Consider the following 24,416-nt stretch of genomic DNA (forward strand, 5'->3'; position numbering starts at 1 on the left):
CTCCGCTGCCGATTCCAATGCTTCGTGATCAAGTTGTATTTGGGATAAATGACGAACGATTGCGTGAAAAAATGCTAGCGTGTCACCGCAAAGAAAGACAGCATGGTAGCATAGTGGTTAGCACAGGTGCTTCACAGCTCCAGGGTCCCAGGTTCGATTCTCGGCTTGGGTCACTGTCTGTGTGGAGTCTGCACGTTCTCCCCGTGTGAGTGTGGGTTTCCTCCGGGTGCTCTGGTTTCCTCCCACAGTCCAAAGATGTGCAGGTTAGGTGGATTGGCCATTCTAAATTCCTCTTAGTGTACAAAATGGTTAGGCGGGTGTACTGGGGATAGGTGGAGGCGTGGGGCTTAAGTAGGTGCTCTTTCCAAGGGCCAGTGCAGACTTGATGAGCTGAATGGCCTCCTTCTTCACTGTAAATTCTATGATTCTATGAATCTGTGAAGAAAGCTTCGTACAATGGGTGGTGATGTCACAATCGTAATGGTGTGCACACACTGGCCACGCCCAGAGTTATAAAATTGTCTGGCGAAAGGCAAGCAACGTTCTAAAACGGCGTCCTGATCTCTCGCTCCCGAGTGTACGGGGCTATATGCGGCCTCGATTGTGCGTTCCCCACTGAGGCCCCTTATACAACACGCCATAAAACACGTGGTTAAACATGCTTGCTGTGTGTGTCAGTTGAATCGAGCCCTATATTAGATCAGTCATGATCTCATTGAATGGTGGAGCAGACTCAATGGGCCAATTGGCTGACTTCTGCTCCTCCGTCTTATGGTCATATGATCTTCTGCACCGTAATAATTCTGTGATTCTTTAAGTTTGCATAAATTAACAACAAGTCTTCATCGGGAGCTCATAACATTTTTGTATATGCAGTAGAGGAATAAAGGGACGGAGCTGACTACATCCTAGATCTTTGCATGTTTCTATCCAGACTGACCCTGGCTCAGTGTCATGTGCCTTCTTACATCACTATGTGAAATGTACTGCACGTGACCCCTCACTAATCTTGTATGTTGCAGACCGTACTCGCACACAGTCCTCACAACTGTTATTTTCAAAAGCCCTTCCAGTGGTAGTTTCTGGATAATGTTTTTGTTTTTAGTACCTCCAGATAAACCAGTGAACCTAACGTGTGTCACAAGCTGGAAGAAAGAACCGAGCATGAAATGCAGCTGGAACCCAGGCAGAAACCCACACAGACCAACTAACTACACTCTCCGTAGAATAAAGTGAGTTACCCTGCCAACTATAACAAAACTCCTGCCGTTTCAAATTAATTTAGTTACCTGGAATTAATACCATCCATTCTGCAAACATGTTATGAGCTAAATTAATTGTTCAGATTGTTGGCATTGTGCATATCGCTCTTTATATGTTACTGTGTGTGTACAACTCTGTCTGTTACTGTGTGTATGTGTATAACACTCTGTGTGCACTGCATGTGTATGTGCGTATAACTCTCTGGGCTGGATTCTCTGATTTGGAGACTGGGTCCTGGGGCTGGCATGGGAATGGTGGTGTTTTACGGCCGATAAATCGGCGCACAACGGCCACCGATCCTGCGTTTAGTGGAGGTCTAGCAGGCACGCAGCCAAGTAATGGTGGGGGCTAGCAGGCACGCAGCCAAGTAATGGTGGGGGCTAGCAGGCACGCAGCCAAGTAATGGTGAGGGTCTAGCAGGCACGCAGCCAAGTAATGGTGAGGGTCTAGCAGGCATGCAGCCAAGTAATGGTGGGGGCTAGCAGGCACGCAGCCAAGTAATGGTGAGGGTCTAGCAGGCACGCAGCCAAGTAATGGTGGGGGTCTAGCAGGCACGCAGCCAAGTAATGGTGGGGGCTAGCAGGCACGCAGCCAAGTAACGGTGGGGGCTAGCAGGCAAGCAGCCAAGTAATGGTGAGGGTCTAGCAGGCACGCAGCCAAGTAATGGTGGGGGTCTAGCAGGCACGCAGCCAAGTAATGGTGGGGGCTAGCAGGCACGCAGCCAAGTAATGGTGGGGGCTAGCAGGCACGCAGCCAAGTAATGGTGGGGGTCTAGCAGGCACGCAGCCAAGTAATGGTGGGGGCTAGCAGGCACGCAGCCAAGTAATGGTGGGGGCTAGCAGGCACGCAGCCAAGTAATGGTGGGGGTCTAGCAGGCACGCAGCCAAGTAATGGTGGGGGCTAGCAGGCACGCAGCCAAGTAATGGTGGGGGCTAGCAGGCACGCAGCCAAGTAATGGTGGGGGCTAGCAGGCACGCAGCCAAGTAATGGTGGGGGCTAGCAGGCACGCAGCCAAGTAATGGTGGGGGCTAGCAGGCACGCAGCCAAGTAATGGTGGGGGTCTAGCAGGCACGCAGCCAAGTAATGGTGGGGCTAGCAGGCACGCAGCCAAGTAATGGTGGGGGTCTAGCAGGCACGCAGCCAAGTAATGGTGGGGGCTAGCAGGCACGCAGCCAAGTAATGGTGGGGGTCTAGCAGGCACGCAGCCAAGTAATGGTGGGGGTCTAGCAGGCACGCAGCCAAGTAATGGTGGGGGTCTAGCAGGCACGCAGCCAAGTAATGGTGGGGGTCTAGCAGGCACGCAGCCAAGTAATGGTGGGGGCTAGCAGGCACGCAGCCAAGTAATGGTGGGGGTCTAGCAGGCACGCAGCGTAGAGCACCCAGCTCTAGCTGTCAATACGGGTGGAGAATATGGGTGGAGAATTCCGAGTCCGTGTCCGTGCATGCAGCGGACCATACCATGCAAATTGGTGGCGGCGATGCACGGACCTGGCCTGCCAAATAGTGCCCCCCCTCTTTAGCAGGCTCGCCATCCCCGGACAACCCCCCACCAATCCCCACAGGCCCTGCTCGCCGATCGGCACTCCCCCAACTGTGGCGGCGCTGAACTCAGTCCGCAGCGGCCACGCCGAGTTCCCGAAGAAAAATAACCTGAAAGACCTACGCTTTCGGGAACTTGGCCAATCATAGAATTATCATTGAATTTACAGTGCAGAAGGAGGCCATTCAGCCCATCTGCACCGGCTCTTTTTTGAAAGAGGACCCTACACAAGCCCACACCTCCACCCTATCCCCACAACCCAGTAACCCCACCCAACACTAAGGGCAACTTTGGACACTAAGGGCAATTTATCATGGCAAATCCACCAACCCTGCACATCTTGGACTGTGGGAGGAAACCGGAGCACCCGGAGGAAACCCACGCACACACGGGGAGGATGTGCAGACTCCGCACAGACAGTGACCCAAGCTGGAATCGAAACTGGGACCCTGGAGCTGTGAAGTATTTGTGCTATCCACAATGCTACCGTGCTGCCCCTGCTCACCGATCGCGCCCCCCCCCCCCGACTGTGGCGGCGCTGGGGCTGAGTCAGTTGCCACGCCGAGCTCCCGACGGATGAGACCACACACAACCAACTGTGTGGGGAACCAATCTAGTCAGGGATGGACCATCGGGGGGTGGGCCTCAGGCACCGTACTCTCTGAGTACGCTGCTTTGGAGGGGGAAGAACATCGTGAAAGCGGCACCGCCCCGATTTGGTCGTGAACGGGGATTCTCCGGCTGATCGTCGAATGCGATTTCGGCGACCGGAGAATCTCAACCCAGGTCTCTCTCCCCTAGAATGCACTTTAGAACTATGCATTCGCCCGCTGACCTTTCTATCAAATTGAGCAGCTTCTCTGGATTATCTACAGGGATGATGCAGGGGGGAGGGTTTCAGATTCCTGGATAATTGGGGCTCATTCTGGGGTAGGTGGGACCTCTACAAATGGGATGGTCTACACCTGGACCGAGGGGAATATCCTGGAGGAGAAATTTGCTAATGCTCTTCGGGAGGGTTTAAACTAATTCAGCAGGGCATTAGGAACCTGAATTGTAGCTCCAGTATACAGGAGGTTGAGAGTAGTAAGGTCATGAGTAAGATTTCAAAGTTGCAGGAGTGTACCGGCAGGCAGGAAGGTGGTTTAAAGTGTGTCTACTTCAATGCCAGGAGCATCCGGAATAAGGTAGGTGAACGTGTGGCATGGGACTTCGATGTTGTGGCCATTTCGGAGACATGGATAGAGCAGGGACAGGAATGGTTATTGCAGGTGCCAGGGTTCAGATATTTCAGGGAAGGAGATAAAAGAGGGGGAGCGGTGGCATTGTTAGTCAATGACAGCATTACGGTGACAGAAAGGATGTTTGATGAGGACTTGTCTATTGAGGTAGTATGGTCTGAGGTTAGAAACAGGAAAGGAGAGGTCACCCTGTTAGGGGTTTTCTATAGGCCTCCGAAAAGTTCCAGAGATGTAGAGGAAAGGATTGCAAAGATGATTCTGGATAGGAGCGAAAGTGACAGTGTAATTGTTATGGGGGGCTTTAACTTCGCAAATATTGACTGGAAACGCTATAGTTCGAGTACTTTAGATGGGTCCGTTTTTGTCCAATGTGTGCAGGAGGGTTTCCTGACACAGTATGTAGATAGGCCAACGAGAGGCGAGGCCATATCAGATTTGGTACTGGGTAATGAACCAGGACAGGTGTTAGATTTGGAGGTAGGTGAGCACTTTGCTGATTGTGACCACATTTCGATTACGTTTACTTTAGTGATGGAACGGGATGGGTATATACCGCAGGGCAAGAGTTATGTATGGGGGAAAGGCAATTATGATGCGATTAGGCAAGACTTAGGTTGCATCGGATGGGGAGGGAAACTGCAGGGGATGGGCACAATTGAAATGTGGAGCTTGTTCAAGGAATAGCTACTGCGTGTCCTTGATAAGTATGTACCTGTCAGGCAGGGAGGAAGTGGTCGAGCGAGGGAACCGTGCTTTACTAAAGTAGTTGAAACACTTGTCAAGAGGAAGAAGGAGGCTTATGTAAAAATGAGGCGTGAAGGTTCAGTTAGGGCGCTCGATGGTTACAAGTTAGCTAGGAAAGACCTAAAGAGAGAGCTAAGAAGAGCCAGAAAGGGACATGAGAAGTCTTTGGCAGGTAGGATCAAGGATAACCCTAAAGCTTTCTATAGATATGTCAGGAATAAAAGAATGACTAGGGTAAGAATAGGGCCAGTCAAGGACAGTCGTGGGAAGTTGTGCGTGGAGTCCGAGGAGATAGGAGAGGTACTAAATTAATATTTTTTGTCAGTATTCACACAGGAAAACGACAATGTTGTCGAGGAGAATACTGAGATACAGGTGACTAGACTAGAAGGGCTTGAGGTTCATGAGGAGGTGTTAGCAATTCTGGAAAGTGTGAAAATAGATAAGTCCCCTGGGTCGGATGGGATTTATCCTAGGATTCTCTGGGAAGCTAGGGGGGAGATTACTGAGCCTTTGGCTTTGATCTTTATGTCATCATTGTCTACAGGAATAGTGCCAGAAGACTGGAGAATAGCAAATGTTGTCCCCTTGTTCAAGAAGGGGTCATATACCTCTCCATTCACCTGAGGAAGGAGCTGCGCTCTGAAAGCTCGTGTTTAGTTCAGTGAAGTCAGTTCAGTGGGAATGGAGGCTAGGGCAGTTGAATGTTCCTCCTGCAGAATGTGGGAGGAAAGGGTCACCTCTAGTGTCCCTACTGACTACATCTGCGGGAAATGCACCCAACTCCAGCTCCTCGAGAGCCGCGTTAGGGACCTGGAGCTGGAGCTGGATGAACTTCGGATCATTCGGGAGGCGGAGGAGGTTATTGAGAGGAGTTATAGGGAGGTAGTCACACCTCAGGTAAAAGAAGAAGGTAGATGGGTTACCGTCAGGGGAGGGAGAGGGAACCGGCAGGGAGTGCAGGGGTCCCCTGTGGTCGTTCCCCTCTATAACAAGTATACCATTTTGGATACTGTTGCAGGGGACGACTTACCAGGGGTAAGCAATAGGGCACAGGTCTCTGGCACAGAGTCTGTCCCTGTTGCTCAGAAGGGAAGGGAGAAGAGGAACAGAGCACTTGTCATTGGGGACTCCATAGTTAGAGGAACAGACAGGAGGTTCTGTGGGAACGAAAGAGACTCACGGTTGGTGTGTTGCCTCCCAGGTGCCAGGGTTCGTAATGTCTCTGATCATGTTTTTAGGATCCTTAAGGGGGAGGGGGAGCAGCCCCAAGTCGTGGTCCACATAGGTACCAACGACATAGGTAGGAAGAGAGATGGGGATTTGAGACAGAAATTCAGGGAGCTAGGGTGGAAGCTGAGAGCTAGAACAAACAGAGTTGTTATCTCTGGGTTGTTACCCGTGCCACGTGCTAGCGAAGTGAGAAATAAGGAGAGAGAGGAGTTGAACACGTGGCTACAGGGATGGTGCAGGAGGGAGGGTTTTGGTTTCCTGGATAATTGGGGCTCATTCTGGGGTAGGTGGGACCTCTACAAACAGGATGGTCTTCACCTGAACCAGAGGGGTACCAATATCCTGGGGGGGAGATTTGCTAGTGCTCTTCGGGGGGGTTTAAACTAATTCAGCAGGGGGATGGGAACCTAAATTGTAGTCCCAGTGTACAGGATGTTGAGAGTAGTGAGGTCAGGGATAGGGTTAAAAGTTCGAAGAGGGCACTGGCAAGCAGGACGCTGGTTTGAAGTGTGTCTACTTCAACGCCAGGAGCATCCGGAATAAGGTGGGTGAGCTTGCAGCATGGGTTGGTACCTGGGATCTCGATGTTGTGGCGATTTCGGAGACATGGGTAGAGCAGGGTCAGGAATGGTTGTTGCAGGTTCCAGGATTTAGATGTTTCTGTAAGAACAGAGAAGATGGTAAAAGAGGGGGGGGGTGTGGCATTATTAATCAAGGAAAGTATTACGGCGGTAGAAAGGACGCTTGAGGACTCGTCTACTGAGGTAGTATGGGCCGAGGTTAGGAACAGGAGAGGAGAGGTCACCCTGTTGGGAGTTGTCTATAGACCTCCGAATAGTTCCAGAGATGTAGAGGAAAGGATTGCAAAGATGATTCTCGACAGGAGCGAGAGTAACAGGGTAGTTGTTATGGGGGACTTTAACTTTCCAAATATTGACTGGAAATACTATAGTTCGAGTACTATAGATGGGTCAGTTTTAGTGCAGTGTGTGCAGGAGGGTTTTCTGACACAGTATGTAGACAGGCCAACAAGGGGCGAGGCCACATTGGATTTGGTACTGGGTAATGAACCCGGCCAGGTGTTAGATTTAGATGTAGGTGAGCACTTTGGTGATAGTGATCACAACTCGGTTATGTTTACTTTAGCAATGGGCAGGGTTAGGTATACACCGCAAGGCAAGAATTATAGCTGGGGGAAAGGCAATTATGATGCTATTCGGCAAGATTTAGGATGTATAGGATGGGGAAGGAAACTGCAGGGGATGGGTACCAGCGAAATGTGGAGCTTTTTCAAGGAAGAGATACTGCGTGTCCTTGATAAGTATGTACCTGTCCGGCAGGGAGGAAGTTGTCGAGCAAGGGAACCATGGTTTACTAAGGAAGTTGAAGCACTTGTCAAGAGGAAGAAGAATGCTTATGTTAGGATGAGACATGAAGGCTCAGTTAGGGCACTTGAGAGTTACAAGTTAGCCAGGAAGGACCTAAAGGGAGAGTTAAGAAGAGCGAGGAGAGGACACGAAAAGTCATTGGCGGATAGGATCAAGGAAAACCCTAAGGCTTTCTATAGGTATATCAGGAACAAAAGAATGACTAGAGTAAGATTAGGGCCAATCAAGGATAGTAGGGGAAAGTTGTGTGGAATCAGAGGAGATAGGGGAAGCGTTAAATGGATATTTTTCGTCAGTGTTTACACTGGAGAAAGACAATGTTGTCGAGGAGAACACTCCGGTTCAGTCGACCAGGCTAGATGGAATTGAGGTTGAAAAGGAGGAGGTTTTAGCAATTTTGGAAAATGTAAAAATAGATAAGTCCCCTGGGCCAGATGGGATTTATTCTAGGATTCTCTGGGAAGCCAGGGAGGAGATTGCAGAGCCTTTGTCCTTGATCTTTATGTCGTCTTTGTCGACAGGAATAGTGCCGGAAGACTGGAGGATAGCAAATGTTGTCCCCTTGTTCAAGAAGGGGAGTAGAGACAACCCTGGTAATTATAGACCTGTGAGCCTTACTTCGGTTGTGGGTAAAATGTTGGAAAATGTTATAAGAGATAGGGTTTATAATCATCTTGAAAAGAACAAGTTGATTAGCGATACTCAACACGGTTTTGTGAAGGGTAGGTCATGCCTCACAAACCTTATTGAGTTTTTTGACAAGGTGACCAAACAGGTGGATCAGGGTAAAGCTGTTGATGTGGTGTATATGGATTTCAGTAAGGCGTTTGATAAGGTTCCCCACGGTAGGCTATTGCAGAAAATAAGGAAGTATGGAATTGAAGGTGATTTAGCGGTTTGGATCAGTAATTGGCTAGCTGAAAGAAGACAGAGGGTGGTGGTTGATGGCAAATGTTCATCCTGGAGTTCAGTTACTAGTGGTGTACCGCAAGGATCTGTTTTGGGGCCACTGCTGTTTGTCATTTCTATAAATGACCTGGAAGAGGGTGTAGAAGGATGGGTTAGTAAATTTGCAGATGACACGAAGGTCGGTGGAGTTGTGGATAGTGCTGAAGGATGTTATAGGATACAGAGGGACATAGATAAGCTGCAGAGCTGGGCTGAGAGGTGGCAGATGGAGTTTAATGCAGAAAAGTGTGAGGTGGTTCACTTTGGAAGGAGTAACAGGAATGCAGAGTACTGGGCTAATGGCAAGATTCTTGGTAGTGTAGATGAACAGAGAGATCTCGGCATCCAGGTACATAAATCCCTGAAAGTTGCCACCCAGGTTAATAGGGCTGTTAAGAAGGCATATGGTGTGCTAGCCTTTATCAGCAGGGGGATTGAGTTTCGGAGCCACAAGGCCATGCTGCAGCTGTACATAACTCTGGTGCGGCCGCACCTGGAGTACTGCGTGCAGTTCTGGTCACCACATTATAGGAAGGATGTGGAAGCTTTGGAAAGGGTTCAGAGGAGATTTACTAGGATGTTGCCTGGTATGGAGGGAAGGTCTTACGAAGAAAGGCTCAGGGAATTGAGGTTGTTTTCGTTAGAGAGGAGAAGGCTGAGAGGTGACTTAATAGAGACATATAAGATAGTCAGAGGGTTAGATAGGGTGGACAGTGAGAGTCTTTTTCCTCGGATGGTGATGACCAACACGAGGGGACATAGCTTTAAATTGAGGGTTGATAGATATAGGACAGATGTCAGAGGCAGTTTCTTTACTCAGAGAGTAGTAGGGGCGTGGAACGCCCTGCCTGCAACAGTAGTAGACTTGCCAACTTTAAGGGCATTTAAGTGGTCGCTGGATAGACATATGGATGAAAATGGAATAGTGTAGGTCAGATAGGCTTCAGATGGTTTCACAGGTCGGCGCAACATCGAGGGCCGAAGGGCCCGTACTGCGCTGTAGTGTTCTATGTTCTATGTTCTATGTTTGAAACAAACGTGTTGGACTTTAACCTGGTGTTGTAAGACTTCTTACTTAGCTTTTATTGGTAGAGGGATTGAGCTTCGGAGCCATGATGTCATGTTGCACCTGTTCAAAACTCTGGTGCGGCCGCATTTGGAGTATTGCGTACAATTCTGGTCGCCGCATTCTAGGAAGGATGTGGAAGCATTGGAAAGGGTGCAGAGGAGATTTACCAGGATGTTGCTTGGTATGGAGGGAAGATCTTATGAGGGAAGGCTGAAGGACTTGAGGGTGTTTTCGTTAGAGAGAAGAAGGTTAAGAGATGACTTAATTGAGGCATACAAGATGATCAGAGGATTAGATAGGGTGGACAGTGAGAGCCTTTTTCCTCGGATGGTGATGTCTAGCACGAGGGGACATAGCTTTAAATTGAGTGGAGATAGATATATGACAGATATCAGAGGTAGGTTCTTTACTCTGAGAGTAGTAAGGGCGTTGAATGCCCTGCCTGCAACAGTAGTGGACTCGCCAACACTAAGGGCATTCAAATGGTCATTGCATAATCATATGGATGATATGGGAATAGTGTAGATGGGCTTTCGAGTGGTTTCACAGGACGGTGCAACATCGAGGGCCGAAGGGCCTGTACTGCGCTTTAATGTTCTGTCTGCAAATAATCTGCCATTCTGTTCATCTACTTTTATATCCCTGTTTCTTCACCACTTCTAGGAATCTGGGTAAGTGCCATAATCATGAAGTTAATGGCGAGAGGATTGACTGCTTGTCTCAGGATTCCCATTCATGTACAGTGCGCCGTGAGAAACTGCGGCTGTTCTCCACTTATGATATCTCTGTGCGTGCAGAGAATATATTCGGATCCGTAGAGTCTGACGTTCAGTGCATCGATGCAATGGATGTAGGTGAGTGTTCAACATGTGAAAAGAGTGGTCTTCAATTCTCCTTCAACAGCTCATGCACTATTTGTCAGTAGTTACATAGAACAGTACAGCACAGAACAGGCCCTTCAGCCCTCGATGTTGTGCCGAGCAATGATCACCCTACTTAAACCCACGTAACCCGTATCCCAACAATCCCCCCATTAACCTTACACTACGGGCAATTTAGCATGGCCAATCCACATAACCTGCACATCTTTGGACTGTGGGAGGAAACCGGAGCACCCAGAGGAAACCCACGCACACACGGGGAGGACGTGCAGACTCCACACAGACAGTGACCCAGCCGGGAATCGAACCTGGGACCCTGGAGCTGTGAAGCATTGATGCTAACCACCATGCTACCGTGAGGCCCGCAGTTGTAAGCCTGATTGTGTCAGTGGCTCGCTTTCATGTGTCTTACTCTGCCCAAGAATAGATGTAAGGAACCCAACGCTGCAATATTTGAGACCCCTGCACTCAGATCCAGAAACTGCAATAACTGATAACCTGACACTATAGTATTTTGAAACCTTACACGAGTCTCACTGATGGACTAAAACAACAGGAACACTTACACATTTGCAACTTGGAACTTGACACGACAGAAACCAAAACGTGGCACTATAGTACATGGGACACTTACAGTCCAATAAGCTACACTAAGTGGGACCCTGACGCTGGAGTAACTGGGACCCAGACGTCGTAGTAACTGCAACACTGACACTGTAGTAACTGGGACTTTGACGCGGTAGAAACTGGAAACCTGATGTTGTGGTAACTGGAAACATGATGCTGTGGTAACTGGGACACTGATGCTATAGTAACCAGGACACCATGCTGAAGTAACTAGGATCCTAGGACGCTACAGTAATTTGGACTTTGATGTTATAGTAACAGGGAACCTGAGGATATAGGAAGCAGGACACTGACACTCTAGTAACTGGGACAATGATGCTGTAGCAACTGGGTGTCATGGGAGTGTCCCTTTAAGAATTGTTTTTGTCTTACCACGTGGCTTCACTGATGTCATTGTGTGGGTGGAGCTGGGCTGCGGCTGTGTGATTTTTTACTTTTGCTTTGAGTTTGGACTGGTTTTAACTGCACAGGTTGAAAGAAGTGTTTCTCTATCTTCATTTTAAAAGCTGCTTCCAAACTGATGATAACTTAAAAGAGATAATTGCTTTCTGGAAGGAATTCAAATCTGCTGTTATGAAAAGGGGAACAGAGTATCAATGAGAACAGTTCTGGATAAGTAAGAATGCCATGTACTGAGCCACACCTTTGAAAAAAGGATTTTTGGTTTATGGGTCTTGTTATTGAATTGGAACAGTTAAGAGGGAATTCATTAAGGGTTATACATAGATTACTGTAGCTGTGTGGGGTCCTTTATGTTTGTCATTGATAATTCTTAGTGTGTTCTTGTACAGATGTTAACTAAATTCTTAAAATAGAGCTGTATTTTACATTAAAAGCTCCTAAGAAGTTTGTTGAAGAACAGTCGAAAGTCAGGCTCTTCAGCTCATCCCAACCAAAATCAATCAATAGGACAGGTGAATTCCATAATATACTTTGTAGTTTTCTGAACTCTGGCCCATAACACTGGGACTCTGTCGCTATAGTAATGAACAACCTGAGGATATAGCACAGGGACACTGACACAATAGTAACTGGGATATAGACAACACAGTAACTGGAAAACTGATGCTGTAGAAAAAGGACCCTGTCACTAAAGTAACTGTGACCTGGAAGATACAGTAACTGCAACACTGATGCTATAGCGACTGGGACCCGGTCGCATCCGTAATTGTGAATGTAATGCTGTAGGAGCTGGGACTTTGACGCTATAGTAACTGGGACACTGACACTGTAGAAACTGGGACAGTAGCTGGGACATTGATGCCATTTTTACTACGACCCTGATGCCCCTGACTAGTTCCCTGACGTTATAGAAACTGGGACACTAATGCTCTAGTACCAGGGACCCTGATTTATAGTAACTGGGGCACTGAAGCTATAGTAACTGGGGCACTGAAGCTATAGTAACTGGGGCACTGAAGCTATAGTAACTGGGGCACTGAAGCTATAGTAACTGGGGCACTAAAGCTATAGTAACTGGGGTACTGAAGCTATAGTAACTGGGGTACTGAAGCTATAGTAACTGGGGCATTGAAGCTATAGTAACTGGGGCACTGAAGCTATAGTAACTGGGGCATTGAAGCTATAGTAACTGGGGCACTGATGCTATAGTAACTGGGGAACTGAAGCTATAGTAACTGGGGCATTGAAGCTATAGTAACTGGGGCACTGAAGCTATAGTAACTGGGGCATTGAAGCTATAGTAACTGGGGCACTGACGCTATAGTAACTGGGGCATTGACGCTATAGTAACTGGGGCATTGAAGCTATAGTAACTGGGACACTGACGCTATAGTAACTGGGACACTGAAGCTATAGTAACTGGGGCATTGAAGCTATAGTAACTGGGGCACTGACGCTATAGTAACTGGGACACTGAAGCTATAGTAACTGGGGCACTGAAGCTATAGTAAATGGGGCACTGAAGCTATAGTAAATGGGGCATTGAAGCTATAGTAACTGGGGCACTGAAGCTATAGTAACTGGGACACTAAAGCTATAGTAACTGGGGCATTGAAGCTATAGTAACTGGGGCACTGATGCTATAGTAACTGGGGCACTGAAGCGAAAGTAACTGGGGTACTGAAGCTATAGTAACTGGGACACTGACGCTATAGTAACTGGGGCACTGATGCTATAGTAACTGGGACACTGAAGCTATAGTAACTGGGGCACTGACGCTATAGTAACTGGGGCACTGACGCTATAGTAACTGGGACACTGAAGCTATAGTAACTGGGGCACTGAAGCTATAGTAACTGGGGCACTGACGCTATAGTAACTGGGGCACTGACGCTATAGTAACTGGGGCAATGAAGCTATAGTAACTGGGGCACTGACGCTATAGTAAATGGGGCACTGAAGCTATAGTAACTGGGGCATTGAAGCTATAGTAACTGGGGCACTGAAGCTATAGTAACTGGGGCATTGAAGCTATAGTAACTGGGGCACTGTAGCTATAGTAACTGGGACACTAAAGCTATAGTAACTGGGGCACTGAAGCTATAGTAACTGGGGTACTGAAGCTATAGTAACTGGGGCACTGAAGCTATAGTAACGGGGGCACTGAAGCTATAGTAACTGGGGCACTGAAGCTATAGTAACTGGGACACTGACGCTATAGTAACTGGGGCACTGAAGCTATAGTAACTGGGACACTGACGCTATAGTAACTGGGGCATTGAAGCTATAGTAACTGGGGCACTGACGCTATAGTAACTGGGACACTGACGCTATAGTAACTGGGGCACTGATACTATAGTAACTGGGGCACTGATGCTATAGAAACCGGGGCACTGACGCTATAGTAACTGGGATACTGACGCTATAGTAACTGGGGCACTGATGCTATAGAAACCGGGGCATTGATGCTATAGTAACTGGGGCATTGAAGCTATAGTAACTGGGGTACTGAAGCTATAGTAACTGGGACACTGACGCTATAGTAACTGGGGCACTGACGCTATAGTAACTGGGGCACTGAAGCTATAGTAACTGGGGCACTGACGCTATAGTAACTGGGGCACTGAAGCTATAGTAACTGGGGCACTGAAGCTATAGTAACTGGGACACTGAAGCTATAGTAACTGGGGCACTGATGCTATAGAAACCGGGGCACTGAAGCTATAGTAAATGGGGCATTGAAGCTATAGTAACTGGGGCACTGAAGCTATAGTAACTGGGGTACTGAAGCTATAGTAACTGGGGCACTAAAGCTATAGTAACTGGGGTACTGAAGCTATAGTAACTGGGACACTGAAGCTATAGTAACTGGGGTACTGAAGCTATAGTAACTGGGACACTGACGCTATAGTAACTGGGGCACTGAAGCTATAGTAACTGGGGCACTGAAGCTATAGTAACTGGGGCATTGAAGCTATAGTAACTGGGGCACTAAAGCTATAGTAACTGGGGTACTGAAGCTATAGTAACTGGGACACTGAAGCTATAGTAACTGGGGCATTGAAGCTATAGTAACTGGGGCATTGAAGCTATAGTAACTGGGGCATTGAAGCTATAGTAACTGGGGTACTGAAGCTATAGTAACTGGGGCATTGACGCTATAGTAACTGGGGCATTGAAGCTATAGTAACTGGAATACTGACGCTATAGTAACTGGGGCACTGAAGCTATAGTAACTGGGGCATTGAAGCTATAGTAACTGGGGCATTGATGGTATAGAAACCGGGGCATTGAAGCTATAGTAACTGGGGCACTGATGCTATAGAAACCGGGGCACTGAAACTATAGTAAATGGGGCATTGAAGCTATAGTAACTGGGGTACTGACGCTATAGTAACTGGGATACTGACGCTATAGTAACTGGGACACTGACGCTATAGTAACTGGGGCACTGATGCTATAGTAACTGGGACACTGACGCTATAGTAACTGGGGCACTGACGCTATAGTAACTGGGGCACTGAAGCTATAGTAACTGGGACACTGACGCTATAGTAACTGGGGCACTGATGCTATAGTAACTGGGGCACTGAAGCTATAGTAACTGGGGCACTGATGCTATAGAAACCGGGGCACTGAAGCTATAGTAAATGGGGCATTGAAGCTATAGTAACTGGGGCACTGAAGCTATAGTAACTGGGGTACTGAAGCTATAGTAACTGGGGCACTAAAGCTATAGTAACTGGGGTACTGAAGCTATAGTAACTGGGACACTGACGCTATAGTAACTGGGGCACTGAAGCTATAGTAACTGGGGCACTGAAGCTATAGTAACTGGGGCATTGAAGCTATAGTAACTGGGGCATTAAAGCAATAGTAACTGGGGTACTGAAGCTATAGTAACTGGGACACTGAAGCTATAGTAACTGGGGCATTGAAGCTATAGTAACTGGGGCATTGAAGCAATAGTAACTGGGGCACTGAAGCTATAGTAACTGGGGCATTGACGCTATAGTAACTGGGGCATTGAAGCTATAGTAACTGGAATACTGACGCTATAGTAACTGGGGCACTGAAGCTATAGTAACTGGGGCATTGATGGTATAGAAACCGGGGCACTGAAGCTATAGTAACTGGGGCACTGATGCTATAGAAACCGGGGCACTGAAACTATAGTAAATGGGGCATTGAAGCTATAGTAACTGGGATACTGACGCTATAGTAACTGGGGCACTGAAGCTATAGTAACTGGGGCATTGAAACTATAGTAACTAGGACACTGACGCTATAGTAACTGGGATACTGAAGCTATAGTAACTGGGACGCTGACGCTATAGTAACTGGGGCACTGACGCTATAGTAACTGGGACACTGACGCTATAGTAACTGGGGCACTGAAGTTATAGTAACTGGGACACTGAAGCTATAGTAACTGGGGCACTGATGCTATAGAAACCGGGGCACTGAAGCTATAGTAACTGGGGCATTGAAGCTATAGTAACTGGGGCATTGAAGCTATAGTAACTGGGGCACTGATGCTATAGAAACCGGGGCACTGAAGCTATAGTAACTGGGGCATTGAAGCTATAGTAACTGGGGCACTGATGCTATAGAAACCGGGGCACTGAAGCTATAGTTACTGGGGCATTGAAGCTATAGTAACTGGGGACCTGATGCTATAGAAACCGGGGCACTGAAGCTATAGTAACTGGGGCACTGAAGCTACAGTAACTGGGAAACTGACGCTATAGTAACTGGGATACTGAAGCTATAGTAACTGGGGCATTGAAGCTATAGTAACTGGGGCATTGAAGCTATAGTAACTGGGGCATTGAAGCTATAGTAACTGGGGCACTGAAGCTACAGTAACTGGGACACTGACGCTATAGTAACTGGGATACTGAAGCTATAGTAACTGGGACACTGAAGCTATAGTAACTGGGGTACTGACGCTATAGTAACTGGGGCACTGTAGCTATAGTAACTGGGACACTAAAGCTATAGTAACTGGGGCACTGAAGCTATAGTAACTGGGGTACTGAAGCTATAGTAACTGGGGCACTGAAGCTATAGTAACTGGGGCACTGAAGCTATAGTAACTGGGGCACTGAAGCTATAGTAACTGGGACACTGACGCTATAGTAACTGGGGCACTGAAGCTATAGTAACTGGGACACTGACGCTATAGTAACTGGGGCATTGAAGCTATAGTAACTGGGGCATTGAAGCTATAGTAACTGGGGCACTGACGCTATAGTAACTGGGACACTGACGCTATAGTAACTGGGGCACTGATGCTATAGTAACTGGGGCACTGATGCTATAGAAACCGGGGCACTGACGCTATAGTAACTGGGATACTGACGCTATCGTAACTGGGGCACTGATGCTATAGTAACTGGGGCACTGATGCTATAGAAACCGGGGCACTGACGCTATAGTAACTGGGATACTGACGCTATAGTAACTGGGGCACTGATGCTAAAGAAACCGGGGCATTGATGCTATAGTAACTGGGGCACTGATGCTATAGAAACCGGGGCACTGAAACTATAGTAAATGGGGCATTGAAGCTATAGTAACTGGGGCACTGACGCGATAGTAACTGGGACACTGACGCTATAGTAACTGGGATACTGACGCTATAGTAACTGGGGCACTGAAGCTATAGTAACTGGGGCACTGACGCTATAGTAACTGGGGCATTGAAGCTATAGTAACTGGGGTACTGAAGCTATAGTAACTGGGACACTGACGCTATAGTAACTGGGATACTGACGCTATAGTAACTGGGGCACTGAAGCTATAGTAACTGGGGCACTGACGCTATAGTAACTGGGGCATTGAAGCTATAGTAACTGGGGTACTGACGCTATAGTAACTGGGACACTGACGCTATAGTAACTGGGATACTGACGCTATAGTAACTGGGGCACTGAAGCTATAGTAAATGGGGCACTGACGCTATAGTAACTGGGGCATTGAAGCTATAGTAACTGGGGTACTGAAGCTATAGTAACTGGGACACTGACGCTATAGTAACTGGGGCACTGACGCTATAGTAACTGGGGCACTGAAGCTATAGTAACTGGGGCACTGACGCTATAGTAACTGGGGCACTGACGCTATAGTAACTGGGGCACTGAAGCTATAGTAACTGCGACACTGACGCTATAGTAACTGGGGCACTGATGCTATAGAAACCGGGGCACTGAAGCTATAGTAAATGGGGCATTGAAGCTATAGTAACTGGGGCACTGAAGCTATAGTAACTGGGGTACTGAAGCTATAGTAACTGGGGCACTAAAGCTATAGTAACTGGGGTACTGAAGCTATAGTAACTGGGACACTGAAGCTATAGTAACTGGGGTACTGAAGCTATAGTAACTGGGACACTGACGCTATAGTAACTGGGGCACTGAAGCTATAGTAACTGGGGCACTGAAGCTATAGTAACTGGGGCACTGACGCTATAGTAACTGGGGCACTAAAGCTATAGTAACTGGGGTACTGAAGCTATAGTAACTGGGACACTGAAGCTATAGAAACCGGGGCAGTGAAGCTATAGTAACTGGGGCACTAAAGCTATAGTAACTGGGGTACTGAAGCTATAGTAACTGGGACACTGAAGCTATAGTAACTGGGGCATTGAAGCTATAGTAACTGGGGCATTGAAGCTATAGTAACTGGGGCATTGAAGCTATAGTAACTGGGGCACTGAAGCTATAGTAACTGGGGCATTGACGCTATAGTAACTGGGGCATTGAAGCTATAGTAACTGGAATACTGACGCTATAGTAACTGGGGCACTGAAGCTATAGTAACTGGGGCATTGAAGCTATAGTAACTGGGGCATTGATGGTATAGAAACCGGGGCATTGAAGCTATAGTAACTGGGGCACTGATGCTATAGAAACCGGGGCACTGAAACTATAGTAAATGGGGCATTGAAGCTATAGTAACTGGGGTACTGACGCTATAGTAACTGGGATACTGACGCTATAGTAACTGGGACACTGACGCTATAGTAACTGGGGCACTGATGCTATAGTAACTGGGACACTGACGCTATAGTAACTGGGGCACTGACGCTATAGTAACTGGGGCACTGAAGCTATAGTAACTGGGACACTGACGCTATAGTAACTGGGGCACTGATGCTATAGTAACTGGGGCACTGAAGCTATAGTAACTGGGGCACTGATGCTATAGAAACCGGGGCACTGAAGCTATAGTAAATGGGGCATTGAAGCTATAGTAACTGGGGCACTGAAGCTATAGTAACTGGGGTACTGAAGCTATAGTAACTGGGGCACTAAAGCTATAGTAACTGGGGTACTGAAGCTATAGTAACTGGGACACGGACGCTATAGTAACTGGGGCACTGAAGCTATAGTAACTGGGGCACTGAAGCTATAGTAACTGGGGCATTGAAGCTATAGTAACTGGGGCACTAAATCTATAGTAACTGGGGTACTGAAGCTATAGTAACTGGGACACTGAAGCTATAGTAACTGGGGCATTGAAGCTATAGTAACTGGGGCATTGAAGCTATAGTAACTGGGGCACTGAAGCTATAGTAACTGGGGCATTGACGCTATAGTAACTGGGGCATTGAAGCTATAGTAACTGGAATACTGACGCTATAGTAACTGGGGCACTGAAGCTATAGTAACTGGGGCATTGAAGCTATAGTAACTGGGGCATTGATGGTATAGAAACCGGGGCACTGAAGCTATAGTAACCGGGGCACTGATGCTATAGAAACCGGGGCACTGAAACTATAGTAAATGGGGCATTGAAGCTATAGTAACTGGGATACTGACGCTATAGTAACTGGGGCACTGAAGCTATAGTAACTGGGGCATTGAAACTATAGTAACTGGGACACTGACGCTATAGTAACTGGGATACTGAAGCTATAGTAACTGGGACACTGACGCTATAGTAACTGGGGCACTGACGCTATAGTAACTGGGACACTGACGCTATAGTAACTGGGGCACTGAAGTTATAGTAACTGGGACACTGAAGCTATAGTAACTGGGGCACTGATGCTATAGAAACCGGGGCACTGAAGCTATAGTAACTGGGGCATTGAAGCTATAGTAACTGGGGCATTGAAGCTATAGTAACTGGGGCACTGATGCTATAGAAACCGGGGCACTGAAGCTATAGTAACTGGGGCACTGAAGCTATAGTAACTGGGGCACTGAAGCTATAGTATCTGGGGCACTGAAGCTATAGTAACTGGGGCACTAAAGCTATAGTAACTGGGGTACTGAAGCTATAGTAACTGGGACACTGAAGCTATAGTAACTGGGGCATTGAAGCTATAGTAACTGGGACACTGACGCTATAGTAACTGGGGCATTGAAGCTATAGTAACTGGGGCATTGAAGCTATAGTAACTGGGGCACTGACGCTATAGTAACTGGGACACGGACGCTATAGTAACTGGGGCACTGAAGCTATAGTAACTGGGGCACTGAAGCTATAGTAACTGGGGCATTGAAGCTATAGTAACTGGGGCACTAAATCTATAGTAACTGGGGTACTGAAGCTATAGTAACTGGGACACTGAAGCTATAGTAACTGGCGCATTGAAGCTATAGTAACTGGGGCATTGAAGCTATAGTAACTGGGGCACTGAAGCTATAGTAACTGGGGCATTGACGCTATAGTAACTGGGGCATTGAAGCTATAGTAACTGGAATACTGACGCTATAGTAACTGGGGCACTGAAGCTATAGTAACTGGGGCATTGAAGCTATAGTAACTGGGGCATTGATGGTATAGAAACCGGGGCACTGAAGCTATAGTAACTGGGGCACTGATGCTATAGAAACCGGGGCACTGAAACTATAGTAAATGGGGCATTGAAGCTATAGTAACTGGGATACTGACGCTATAGTAACTGGGGCACTGAAGCTATAGTAACTGGGGCATTGAAACTATAGTAACTGGGACACTGACGCTATAGTAACTGGGATACTGAAGCTATAGTAACTGGGACACTGACGCTATAGTAACTGGGGCACTGACGCTATAGTAACTGGGACACTGACGCTATAGTAACTGGGGCACTGAAGTTATAGTAACTGGGACACTGAAGCTATAGTAACTGGGGCACTGATGCTATAGAAACCGGGGCACTGAAGCTATAGTAACTGGGGCATTGAAGCTATAGTAACTGGGGCATTGAAGCTATAGTAACTGGGGCACTGATGCTATAGAAACCGGGGCACTGAAGCTATTGTAACTGGGGCACTGAAGCTATAGTAACTGGGGCACTGTAGCTATAGTAACTGGGGCATTGAAGCTATAGTAACTGGGGCACTAAAGCTATAGTAACTGGGGTACTGAAGCTATAGTAACTGGGACACTGAAGCTATAGTAACTGGGGCATTGAAGCTATAGTAACTGGGGCATTGAAGCTATAGTAACTGGGGCACTGAAGCTATAGTAACTGGGGCATTGACGCTATAGTAACTGGGGCATTGAAGCTATAGTAACTGGAATACTGACGCAATAGTAACTGGGGCACTGAAGCTATAGTAACTGGGGCATTGAAGCTATAGTAACTGGGGCATTGATGGTATAGAAACCGGGGCACTGAAGCTATAGTAACTGGGGCACTGATGCTATAGAAACCGGGGCACTGAAACTATAGTAAATGGGGCATTGAAGCTATAGTAACTGGGATACTGACGCTATAGTAACTGGGGCACTGAAGCTATAGTAACTGGGGCATTGTAACTATAGTAACTGGGACACTGACGCTATAGTAACTGGGATACTGAAGCTATAGTAACTGGGACACTGACGCTATAATAACTGGGGCACTGACGCTATAGTAACTGGGACACTGACGCTATAGTAACTGGGGCACTGAAGTTATAGTAACTGGGACACTGAAGCTATAGTAACTGGGGCACTGATGCTATAGAAACCGGGGCACTGAAGCTATAGTAACTGGGGCATTGAAGCTATAGTAACTGGGGCATTGAAGCTATAGTAACTGGGGCACTGATGCTATAGAAACCGGGGCACTGAAGCTATAGTAACTGGGGCATTGAAGCTATAGTTACTGGGGCACTGATGCTATAGTAACTGGGGCATTGAAGCTATAGTAACTGGGGCACTGATGCTATAGAAACCGGGGCACTGAAGCTATAGTAACTGGGGCATTGAAGCTATAGTAACTGGGGCACTGATGCTATAGAAACCGGGGCACTGAAGCTATAGTAACTGGGGCACTGAAGCTACAGTAACTGGGACACTGACGCTATAGTAACTGGGATACTGAAGCTATAGTAACTGGGGCATTGAAGCTATAGTAACTGGGGCATTGAAGCTATAGTAACTGGGGCATTGAAGCTATAGTAACTGGGGCACTGAAGCTACAGTAACTGGGACACTGACGCTATAGTAACTGGGATACTGAAGCTATAGTAACTGGGACACTGAAGCTATAGTAACTGGGGTACTGACGCTATAGTAACTGGGGCACTGAAGCTATAGAAACCGGGGCACTGAAGCTATAGTAACTGGGGTACTGACGCTGTAGTAACTGGGGCACTGAAGCTATAGTAACTGGGATACTGACGCTATAGTAACTGGGACACTGAAGCTATAGTAACTGGGATACTGAAGCTATAGTAACTGGGGTACTGACGCTGTAGTAACTGGGGCACTGAAGCTATAGTAACTGGGATACTGACGCTATAGTAACTGGGACACTGAAGCTATAGTAACTGGGACACTGAAGCTATAGTAACTGGGATACTGACGCTATAGTAACTGGGATACTGAAGCTATAGTAACTGGGGCATTGAAGCTATAGTAACTGGGATACTGACGCTATAGTAACTGGGATACTGACGCTATAGTAACTGGAGCACTGAAGCTATAGTAACTGGGATACTGACGCTATAGTAACTGGGATACTGAAGCTATAGTAACTGGGATACTGACGCTATAGTAACTGGGGCATTGAAGCTATAGTAACTGGGGCACTGAAGCTATAGAAACCGGGGCACTGACGCTATAGTAACTGGGGCAATGAAGCTATAGTAACTGGGGCATTGAAGCTATAGTAACTGGGGCACTGAAGCTATAGTAACTGGGGCAATGAAGCTATAGTAACTGGGGCACTGACGCTATAGTAACTGGGGCAATGAAGCTATAGTAACTGGGGCATTGAAGCTATAGTAACTGGGGCACTGATGCTATAGAAACCGGGGCACTGAAGCTATAGTAACTGGGGTACTGAAGCTATAGTAACTGGGGTACTGAAGCTATAGTAACTGGGACACTGAAGCTATAGTAACTGGGGCATTGAAGCTATAGTAACTGGGACACTGACGCTATAGTAACTGGGGTACTGAAGCTATAGTAACTGGGGCATTGAAGCTATAGTAACTGGGACACTGACGCTATAGTAACTGGGGTACTGAAGCTATAGTAACTGGGATACTGAAGCTATAGTAACTGGGACACTGAAGCTATAGTAACTGGGGTACTGAAGCTATAGTAACTGGGACACTGACGCTATAGTAACTGGGGTACTGAAGCTATAGTAACTGGGGCATTGAAACTACAGAAACTGGAGCACTGATGCTATAGTAATTGGAACCCTGTCACATTCATAACAATGCTGTAGTAACTGGGACACTGAGGCTGTAGTAACTGCAATTCTGACGCTAAAGAAACTGAAATCCTGATGCGATAATAACTAGGATACTGATGATATAGTAACTGTGACAATGATGCTATAGGAACTGGTATCCTTACGCTGTAGTATTTGGGACCATAATGCTGTTGTAACTGTGAATCTGATGCTGTAGTAACAGGTGTAGTCACTGGGACTTCACGCTATAATAACTGGGACACTGGTGCAATAGTAACTGGGACAATGATGTTATAGTAACTGGGATAATGATGTTATAGTAACTGGGACAATGATGTTATAGTAACTGGGACAATGATGTTATAGTAACTGGGATAATGATGTTATAGTAACTGGGACAATGATGTTATAGTAACTGGGACAATGATGTTATAGTAACTGGGACAATGATGTTATAGTAACTGGGACAATGGTGTTATAGTAACTGGGACAATGATATAGTAACTGGGACAATGATATAGTAACTGGGACAATGATGTTATAGTAACTGGGACAATGATGTTATAGTAACTGGGACAATGATGTTATAGTAACTGGGACAATGATATAGTAACTGGGACAATGATGTTATAGTAACTGGGACAATGATATAGTAACTGGGACAATGATACAGTAACTGGGACAATGATACAGTAACTGGGACAATGATGTTATAGTAACTGGGACAATGATATAGTAACTGGGACAATGATGTTATAGTAACTGGGACAATGATACAGTAACTGGGACAATGATACAGTAACTGGGACAATGATACAGTAACTGGGACAATGATGTTATAGTAACTGGGACAATGATATAGTAACTGGGACAATGATGTTATAGTAACTGGGACAATGATGTTATAGTAACTGGGACAATGATATAGTAACTGGGACAATGATGTTATAGTAACTGGGACAATGATGTTATAGTAACTGGGACAATGATATAGTAACTGGGACAATGATGTTATAGTAACTGGGACAATGATATAGTAACTGGGACAATGATGTTATAGTAACTGGGACAATGATGTTATAGTAACTGGGACAATGATATAGTAACTGGGACAATGATGTTATAGTAACTGGGACAATGATATAGTAACTGGGACAATGATGTTATAGTAACTGGGACAATGATATAGTAACTGGGACAATGATGTTATAGTAACTGGGACAATGATGTTATAGTAACTGGGACAATGATGTTATAGTAACTGGGACAATGATGTTATAGTAACCGGGACAATGATATAGTAACTGGGACAATGATGTTATAGTAACTGGGACAATGATGTTATAGTAACTGGGACAATGATGTTATAGTAACTGGGACAATGATATAGTAACTGGGACAATGATGTTATAGTAACTGGGACAATGATGTTATAGTAACTGGGACAA

The 24,416-nt window shown here is 46.7% G+C and overlaps 1 protein-coding gene across 1 annotated transcript in view; it reads left to right on the forward strand.

Annotated features, from left to right (window-relative positions):
- Positions 1 to 24,416, forward strand: part of LOC119969069 (interleukin-6 receptor subunit beta-like) — a 291,637-nt gene that overhangs the window by 44,583 nt on the left and 222,638 nt on the right. Inside the window, exons 4-5 of the mRNA XM_038802271.1 lie at positions 1,106 to 1,232; positions 10,090 to 10,280. Coding sequence (XP_038658199.1) covers positions 1,106 to 1,232; positions 10,090 to 10,280 — 318 coding nt within the window. The remainder of the gene's footprint in view (positions 1 to 1,105; positions 1,233 to 10,089; positions 10,281 to 24,416) is intronic.

The sequence above is a fragment of the Scyliorhinus canicula genome, chromosome 1 (assembly GCF_902713615.1).
Source record: "Scyliorhinus canicula chromosome 1, sScyCan1.1, whole genome shotgun sequence".
Taxonomy (NCBI): domain Eukaryota; kingdom Metazoa; phylum Chordata; class Chondrichthyes; order Carcharhiniformes; family Scyliorhinidae; genus Scyliorhinus; species Scyliorhinus canicula.